Here is a 9,777-nt window from a genome sequence, read left to right on the forward strand (position 1 = left end):
AATGTTCGATTCTCAATTCAACATCGAGTAACTCTATCAGACATTCTTCTTGTTGGGCCCATTTTTGTATTTCAAGCTAATTTACATTACAACTATTCTCTTAGGATAGGTACACGATCGTGATTATAAACGAGTGCATGATCCTAATATTTTTTTTGTTGGAAAGGCTATTTGTTGGCTTAGTCGTTGAAAATGTGGACATAGATAGTGCGATGAGCTCAACACTCGTGTTTGATGTCTCTATTAATTTAGTCCTCGTCCCCCACAAACCGTCTTGTGAAAGAGCGAAATCAGTCTCATTAATGTTGTCTCTCTTTTCCTATATCCGAAACTCTTTCTCAAGTGGGTTTGAGATATCCAATTGTTAAGCTTCCTCTCCTTGTGCATAGCCTTCCCTTCTTTCACTAACTCACTGTTCGCCTCACCCACTTTAGGCAGGACCAATCCATAGTCATGCCAGAGGTCGTGTTTTCAACACGACATGATACAAAACATATAGCAAAGATAGGAATGGACATGCCATTAACCAAAAATTTTGATATTGATTTGAATATGAAAGTGTCACCAAATATCAATGAAATGATAAAAAAGGCAACAATTATGAAGAATACATAAAGATAGTTTGTATGTACATAATATAATCTATGAATCTGGGTGAGTAGTAGTAGCCACTCTTATTTAGAGAGAATTACACTAAAGACTTACAATCTCTAGTTAACATCTCCCCTTATATGTTATACTAAAAAGCAACTTTCTTTGCTCCAAACCTATCTATAAATTCATCTTTGTCACTATAATCCTTCTTCTTCTCAGCCTAAATGCTGCAAATGCCATTCTTCAGCTCTCACAGAGCATGTTCTTCCCCTCTAAACATGTCAAGACTGAGACCTCGAGACCGCTTTATATGACCGTGCCGTCCTTGATCGTTGCCTTTTCCATTATAATGGTGATTCCCGACCGAACATAGAATCCGTGTTCGGGTCGATCTGCTTCTTCGACGCCCTGAAATTGACAAAGATACAGATTAAGAATGCCTGGAGGTTTTGGGATTGAATGCAGCTTGTCGAACCGGGTTGGATGCGCTTACTTCTTTGTTCATGATGACGACGTCTTTCCCAATCTTCACGTTCTTATCGATTATGCAGTTCCTGCAGGAAACCCAAGCCCGCCATGAACACTGTTGAAATGTTTGTTGTGCAGTATTTCAAGGTTCGAGTCGACGACTTACCTGATTTTCGTGTTTTGTCCGATCCCAATAGGGACTTTTCCCTCAGCTAGCAGAGCTGCAATTTCGAGTTCAGTTTGGTAATTGTCTGCACCCATCATTATAGTATCCTGTAAGAAAGAAGACAGCAACCTGAGTTACAAACTCTCGTGTTCGTCTAACCTCGGCCATGTCAGACCATTACAGGTTTTTTCTGTTTCACCTGAAGTTCGACACCGTAGTCTAATCTTGACCGTTCACCGATTACCGAATGCTGGATACTACATTCTCTCAGAAAGCATCCATGTGAGATTATGGCATCAACAATCTGCAAAACGCAGTCGAAGCTTAAGAACAGAGTTCTTAAGACGAGCTGAGAATCAGATTGGTTTTATTGATATACCTGACATTTATCAATCTTGGTTGGCGGTAAAAATCGAGGCGATGTATAGAACGGCGTCTTGGGGTCGTAAAATTCGAACTTAGGAAACTGTAAAAAAGTGAAAAATCGACAATCAATGGCGACTAAAGTGAAAAATTCAGTAAATGAAAGCTACCTCTTCCGTGAGGGCCAAGTTTGCTTCATAGAAGGTCCTGATTGTTCCAATGTCCTCCCAATAGTCTCTAAATACAAATGCCTTGGAGAAAAAGGAAGCAATAAAGAGAAGTTACACTCACATATGAATATATCAATGAAGTCGAAATAAAAAAGCTCGGTCGGTTCAAAAGTTCTTTTAATGTCTAGCAGTCGGACTCGATTCTTACTTGGACGTTGTGCTCCTTTACAGCTGCAGGAATGATTTCCGAGCCGAAGTCGTTAGATGTAGGATATCTCCACTTCAAAAGGTTTAGCAAAACGTCCGTTTTGAAAACGTAAACGCCCATTGATGCAATGTAAGGTGACTTCAACGCTTCCTCCCGAGACAAACCTAATGAAGTTGTATCTACTCGCTGTAGAAAACCGATCAGTTAAACGCACGAGCCTTATTCAGCCAAGAAAGATCATTTCCATATATGGCTAGATTCATAGTTTATAACCATTCTATATGTTCTTCAATATTTTACCATTGCATTCAAATGGGCACCCTTTGGCTTCTCCGAAAACTGGATAATTCGACCTCTACTATCGAGTTTCACCAGTCCATAGTCCGATGCGCGGCTGCAAAGTTGCGGAGTAAATGAAATAACGTATGAGAGTTGGGCTCTAAAATTCCAAGTAAAAAAGGAATCAAAAGGTAAAAAAAGGTATGTTGATAAGACCTGTCATCCACAGGCGCGCATGAGATTGAAATATCAGCGTTTCTATCCACGTGATTCTGTGTCCAATCGTAGCATATGATATGATTTTCGACATATAGAACGGAAGCTATTATCACTAATGAGCACGAGCGTTCAAAAATAAAGTTGTTACCTGCACAAAGTCCATATAGTCCATTCTGTACATGTGATCCCCTGCCAAAATTAGAATGTTTTCGACATTTCTGTTCTTGGCATCCTACAAGAATTAATACGCAAATAGCTTTACGATATCGATAAAGAGAAGTTCAGACAGAACAAAAGAAGATAACTCTGTTATGTACCTCGAACACCCAAATAAATTGTCTCACAGCATCTGCCGTTCCTTGGAACCAGTACATCCCGGATTTCCCCGGTGTTTGAGTGGCTGCAAGAACCTGTATATCGAGAGTAAGCTCAGGATCATAACGATCATCGACGTGCTAGGAAAAGATTAGCTCCCTCTTTTTATCATTAAGTTCACAGTTTATCAGTATACCTCCACGAATCCTTCTCCAAAGTTGACACCATTTCCGAAGTACGTTCGTGAAATATGACGATTCAACGAAGCAGAGTTGAACTGGGTAAGCACAAAAATTTTGTTGATCCCACTGTTGAGGCAGTTGCTCATTGGAATATCTATAAGCCTATAGCATCCTCCAACTGGAACCTACAAAAACGAGTAGACGATCAAATTGCATAACTCAACCAACCGATTAGTCTAATAAACGAGATAACTTGAACTATATGATTACACCAGGTAAAATGGCAAAAGCTACAGCTAGCAAATATTGTCTGCTTTGGGCCGTAGCCTCATAATTTTAAAAGGCGTCTATTAGGAAAAGGTTTCCACACCTTTATAAAGAATGTTTCGTTCCCCTCTCCAACCAAAGATCCCTACCCTTGGGGGTCCGGCGTCCTTACTGACACTCTGGGGATCTCACAATCTACTCCCTTGGGGGCCAGCGTCTTCACTGGCACTCGTTCTCCTCTCCAACCAATGTGGGATCTCACAATCCACCCCCTTGGAGGCAGGGTCCTCACAGGCACTCGTGCCTCTCTCCAATCGACATGGGATCTCACGATGATTTTGATAGAAAAAAATAACTTCATTTGTTCTAAGAAACACACCAACATTAGTAAGAACTTACAGCAGGTGTGGCCAATCTTCTAGTAAGGGGAAACAGATGAGTCCCAGCACCTCCTCCCAATATGATCGAAGCAACATTCTTGGGGTTAACTTTGACTGTATGAAACGGTGGAGCTTGAATGCTCTTCAAAATCCAATCCAATCCAATCCAATCCAAACAGTTAAGAATCAATCAAAATCAAGATGAGTATTGATCAAACTTCAAGAGATAACAATTATTAAACTCACCGCAGCCTCCTTGGTAATATTTAGTGTAGCAACAACAGAAGCAGCACCATTAGAGGTGAGCTTCAAAGCTTTATTCTCAGATTTCAAACTCTTTGCTAAGCGATTCAACAAAGCATTATTATCCAAACTTCCTCTAACTTTCTCCCCATAAAATCCATTCTGATTCAGACACAGATGGGAATTGGGTTTGAAGGACAAAAGGCAGGAATCCATAGCTCACTACACAAAAACAAAATCCAAATCCAAATCCAAATACAAATAATCAAACGCTCAGAAATGGCACAAAATACAATCAAATTCAAATCCCAATAAAGCAAAACCCCAAATCAAAGCAAGCATTTAGCGTACAGATCACAGAAACAAAAGAAAAAAATGCAAGAAATCACCTGAGAAACTGAAAGGGGAAGCAATCGGAGGAGGAGAAGCCAGAGGGATGGAATGAAATGGGGCAAGAATAAGGGAAAAACGTGGGAGATTACGAAGAAAGCGGTGGATTAAGGGCATGTATGTGAGTGAGAAGAGGTCTGTGAATCAGGAGGATTTTATACTAAAAAAAGGAAATGAACTCGATGGATCAACGGCTTCTTCTTCTTCCTTCTTTGCATTTCCCCCAACACCCAATTTTTAACCATCATCCCCGATTTCTACGCCGCATGCAAACAAGGATTACTTAAGAACATTTGGCGCTGCTCTTGTACCCCTTTTTTTTTTTTTCTTTTTTCTTTTTTATTTATGGGAATATATATATATATATAGTCTTTTTCGTACCTCTACGCCACCATTAGATATGCGAGAGAAATATTATAATTATTTTTATTTTTGTTGAATTATTTATCTGTCTCGAAATCATGTTAGTATTAGAGTATTCAAATGACTCGATAACCTGACAGACTCGAACCATCTAAGATTATTTTTTCGGTTTGAGTTCGGTAAATTCTTTAGAAAACTGAAATTTGAGTCTGCTCGCGAGTTGACATTTTTTTAAATCTAACTCGACCAACCCAAAAATAGAGCTGTGACTTATGAGTGTTTAATGTTTGATCGTCATGAAAATATAGTTATTGATATAATATGTACGGTGGATAAATAATTTTTTTAAAAAATAATTAAAAAAAGAACAACTCGACAACCCAACCCTACCCAACCCAACCCAATGTTTGGGTTTGGTTGCTCCGGTCATTAACTCAATCAATCTCAAATTTTGAGTTAATTCAAAAGATTTCTTCAACCCAATTCACGTGCACCTCTAGTTATTATAAAATATTCGAAACCACGTCATTAATTTATTAAAAATAAAATAACAAACTAAAATTAAACCGTCAAAATAATAGTATGAAAAATGAAAAAATCAAAATAAAATTTAAGTCAGATATTATTATTATTATTATTTAATTAAAATATATATATTATATATATATATATATATATATATATATATATATATATATATATATATATATATATAAATATGTTTTTTTTATTATAATTGTTTAAAAGTTTATTTTTACTTTTAGACCACTTTTCTTTTTTCGAATCTCAATATGTATTCTAATATATCTTTAGGGAGTTTTATTTTATTATTTGTAAAAATATCTTTTAATTTACCATTTTTTTAATATATATATATATATATATATATATTAATAAAAAAATAATATATATATATATATATATATATATATATATATATATATATATATATATATGTATTTTAATGAAAATTGATTTTTTTTTTCTTAAAATAGGCTTTAATTTGTAATAATAAGACAATATTATTAAATTTATTAGAGTATTTTATAAGTTTAATAGAAAGTATATGGAAAATTAGAAATTACCCATTAAAAATGGTTTAAAATTAATATTTTTTAGAAAAACATATAAAAAGATGAAAAAAAAATCATTGCGGGAACCTGATCCTCTAGAATTTTCTCGAATCTTGTAAAAATAAATTGAGTATTTTGTTGGGATAAGAATTGAAATAGGAGGCGGGAGACAGGGAGATACAAATTTTCCTCTCCCCTGTCTCAATCCCGTGAACATCTCTAGTAGCAGAGGTTTATGTCGTGGTTGTACAGTAGCGAAACCAGTGGATATAGAGTCTTTTGGTCAAGTTGTCGAGACAACATTAAAATAATTTTTAAATAAAAAAACATATAACAAACCATATGTTTGAACTCGTGCCGTGTCGTTAAACTTCGTATGAATTATAAAATGAAAAATAAATAAAATATAAGCTAAGATTTGATAGTGATGAATAATAAGCCGCCAAAAGAGCATGAAAAGGATTGGTAAACAATCGTACGAACGCTGGCAGTCGCATTTTTTATTTTTAATTAATTTCAATGATTTTTTTTTTAATTATAAAAAAACAAAAAAGAATGGAAGTAGATGGACCCAGGCTCATCAGTAACCGTACATGTGTCGAAAAACAGACGGTTAGCTTTCATGTATTATTATTATTATTATTATTATTATTATTATTATTATTATTATTATTATTACTACTCCTATTTTCCGTGTTGGCAAAATGGTGGACCACGTGTGTTGGCGGCAGTGCGATTTAATATCTTTCTCGGGACAGGTGGACTCCCAAACAAGCATTAACTTACAAACATCCACGTCATGGTTTTATTCCATGTCATCAAAACCCTGTCCCACACAACCAACTATTCTTCATATTTTATTATAAAAAAAATATATCAAAAGAAAACCGTTAATATTTTATTTAAAAAATAATCATAAATTTTGAAAATATTTTAAAAAATATTTTTTAATTTTCAAAATGGTTTAACTAATACCCTTAAATTTTTAATAAAAATATTAAAAAATACCTTTAATTTTTTTTTTAATAAATTTTAAAAATATTTTTACCGTTAATACCATGTTTCAAAAATATTTATAAATTTTAAAAATTAACGTTTAAAATTTTGGAGATAATCTATCAGATGTGGATAGACGGGTTCTGTTCATATATAAAGTATGATTTTTTATAAAAGAAAATATATAATTTTTTATAAAGTATATTATCTTTTATCAAAAGTTATATATAATTAAAAAAAAAAAAAAAAAAATTGAAAAATGTGTACGTTTTTTTCTCTCAAGATTATCAATTTATTATCTTTTATCAAAATTCATCAAAACCCTTTAAAATATATTCCTTTTTTTCGAATATTATTAAAAAAAAAACGTTGAGAAATACATTATCCTTTTATAAAAAAGTAGTCACTTTTTAATGTTTTTATTTATTTATTTATTTAAAATAGGGTTTTACTTGATATCTTTAAATGCAAAAAGAAAAAGAAAAAAAGAACACTTTTAGTGTAAACATATTTTTATTAAATGTAACGACCTATTTTTTTAGCACGAGTTTATCTTTTTGCGTGGGACGTTTTTGAATTTGTCTGTTGAACCTTACTTTTGTTGGGCTTTCGCGCACGAACTTGGGTCATGTATTTGATGGGTTTGGCTTCAAGGATGGCCTAGATTTATGTGGTTTCTCGTTTTCACATGGGTTTGGTTATAAAGATCCAACTCGACTCAACCTGACCCACAAAAAAAATTGTTGATTCTACGTGGACGGTGTGTCTCCTACGATAGTAGGAAATACTGTTGGCAATGTGTTTTTAAAGAAATAGATTGACGATTCGAATCTAAAATTGAAGCAGTCAAGAGGTGAGGGAAGAGACCCTACGAAAGTTGATGATCTTTTGGTAGATATCTCTTGGTGCAAGGTTTAATACAGGTAATGTAATAGCCCAAACTCACCGCTAGTAGATATCGTCTGTTTTATTGTAAAATCCTACGTTGATTAGAAAGGAGAACGAAACGTTCCTTATAAGGGCGTGAAAATTTCTCCCCAGTAAATATATTTTAAAATCGTATGCTGACAATGATATGTAATGTATTAAAATAAAGAATATCTGATAGCGATAAGTTTGAGCGGTGAAAGGTTAGATTTGTTTAAGGAACCAAATGAGTACAAAATAAAATGATATACAAATGCTAAATCATCCGTCCAATATCTTCAATTATTGCTATTTGGATTTTTCTCTCAAAATTATTATTATTATAATTAATTATCTTTTTAATTATTTTATAATTCTTTAATGGATAAAGAAATGGATAAGGTTAACCATTATTATTTTTGTCCTCATTTCCCTTTTTCCTTTTAATCTCTCCATAAAAAATAACTATTTAAATCTTATTATAATTTAAGGAAGATTTAAATTCTATTTCATACTTCTTTAATTTTTAAAAATTAAATCTATCAAATACATTTTTTTATATATATGGGTGTTGTTATTTTCTAATGTTTAGAATTTTCAATGATTTTAATCATTGTTTCATCGATTACGTTATTTAATATTTATTCTTAGATTATCTCTCGAGTATATAAGTTTTGGGTTTTTATTGGTTGATTTTTTTGGATCGTCCTATTCACTTATTGATCCAGTACTAATCTGTTTGCTCGTTGATTTTGGGTCGGATTGCTAACTTTTATATTTGTCTAAAAAATATTCTACTGTTAGTTTTGGATAGAAATCATTGGATTTTATTTCAAAAATATTTTTGAATTTTTAACAGTGTTTCAAAAACACCCTTGAAATTTAAAAAGTTTTATTAATACTCTTTCAAAATTTCAAAAATACTTTGGCAGTATACCATATTTAAAAAAAATCATATAGTGTTATAAAAAATAGTTGAGAGAAATCTTTACCAGTTATTATGGACGAGAGTCGTTTATCAATAGTTATATAGATTATCTTCAAATTTTTTAATATTGTTAGAAATGGCTAATGGTAAGGATTTTTTTAGTTTAAGTTTAAAGGTGTTTTTAAAAATTTGACTTAAAGAGTATTAAATGTATATTTGAAATAATTTTGAAAATTAAAAAGAATTATTTAAACTTTTAAAATTATTTATAAGAATTAATGTTTGTTGTTTGTTAATTTAGCGTATATATATATATATTTTAACTTTATTCTTTAATTTAACAATAGAGTGGCAATACGTAACACGTGGCATCCACAAACGATAGCGACTAGTTGTCACCGTATGTCAGATGGGACTGACGGACGGGACATAAGTGTAAATTGAATGGCAATTAAAAGGCTAATAAAGGAAAAAAAGAAATTCCCAAAAGGACTCATTGGTTGAATAAGAAAGCGCCACGTGGCATTTCCTTAGTGAGTAAGAAAGTGACTGTGGCATCTCCACTTGGATTCCAATTTCCAACTGCTTCACCTTTTGTCCACTTGGCATTTTTCAACTAATATCTGTTTGTCCAGTCAGCAATTATACTATATATATATATATATTCATCCATTAATATTTTAAAATATTCTCGAACAAGTAGTTAGAACAATCCATTAAAATTCTCGAACAAAAAAAAAATTTCAAATGTCGAACAAAGGACTAAAAAAAAAAAAGAAGTCAGCCTCCTCGAAGGCATAGTAAAAAATGACTAAGACTCCAAAAGAAAAAGAAGTCGAGCCTCGATGAAGGGGATGCATACTTTGTTGATCAAACATTTCACTTCAATAGAAATTTTAAAAAACCAACTTAAAAAAAATATAGTTTTTTTTTACAGAATTGAGTTCAAATATTAAAAAATGGATAACATTCTAATTTACTTTAATAATTCTAGGAAATCAATATATATATATATATTTTTGGAATAAAGAGAAGTAAAGAAAAAAATTATTATCCTAATATCAACGAACACTTATTTTTTATTATTATTATTTATTTTTTAAAATATAATCTCCAAGGACTGGGCTGTCTACCTTTTATGGCCATGGATTTATTCTATTCCATTAATAATGTTTAATAAATAATTTAAAAATGGTGTTCTAGACAAAAGGCTGAATTGCATAATTTTTTAAAGACAGAAAATAAAGTAATTGGAATATATATTAAT

The 9,777-nt window shown here is 32.3% G+C and overlaps 1 protein-coding gene across 1 annotated transcript; it reads right to left on the reverse strand.

The window, feature by feature from the left end:
- Window positions 1–522: 522 nt before the first annotated feature.
- LOC111795124 (glucose-1-phosphate adenylyltransferase large subunit 1) lies at window positions 523–4,564 on the reverse strand. Its single transcript, XM_087124258.1, has 15 exons — window positions 4,244–4,564; window positions 3,858–4,076; window positions 3,631–3,753; window positions 2,979–3,149; window positions 2,785–2,877; window positions 2,616–2,699; window positions 2,465–2,520; window positions 2,270–2,363; window positions 1,970–2,155; window positions 1,762–1,842; window positions 1,608–1,694; window positions 1,428–1,532; window positions 1,229–1,335; window positions 1,088–1,148; window positions 523–1,002 (listed from the first exon to the last, which is right to left on the reverse strand). The coding sequence occupies exons 2-15, from the start codon at window positions 4,068–4,070 to the stop codon at window positions 901–903; spliced, it is 1,563 nt and encodes a 520-aa protein (XP_086980384.1). The 5' UTR covers window positions 4,071–4,076; window positions 4,244–4,564; the 3' UTR covers window positions 523–900.
- Between the last annotated feature and the right edge of the window lie 5,213 nt (window positions 4,565–9,777).

The sequence above is a fragment of the Cucurbita pepo genome, chromosome 5, assembly GCF_057944985.1.
Source record: "Cucurbita pepo subsp. pepo isolate OVF chromosome 5, ASM5794498v1, whole genome shotgun sequence".
Taxonomy (NCBI): domain Eukaryota; kingdom Viridiplantae; phylum Streptophyta; class Magnoliopsida; order Cucurbitales; family Cucurbitaceae; genus Cucurbita; species Cucurbita pepo.

Excerpts from the sequence above, each read along its gene's own strand:
- LOC111795124 (XM_087124258.1), bottom strand. The coding sequence starts at position 4,070 with ATGGATTCCTGCCTTTTGTCCTTCAAACCCAATTCCCATCTGTGTCTG. Across the intron at positions 2,700-2,784 it reads AATTTATTTGGGTGTTCGAG|GATGCCAAGAACAGAAATGT; the intron begins GTACATAACAGA and ends TAATTCTTGTAG. Across the intron at positions 1,003-1,087 it reads TCGTCATCATGAACAAAGAA|GGCGTCGAAGAAGCAGATCG; the intron begins GTAAGCGCATCC and ends TGTCAATTTCAG.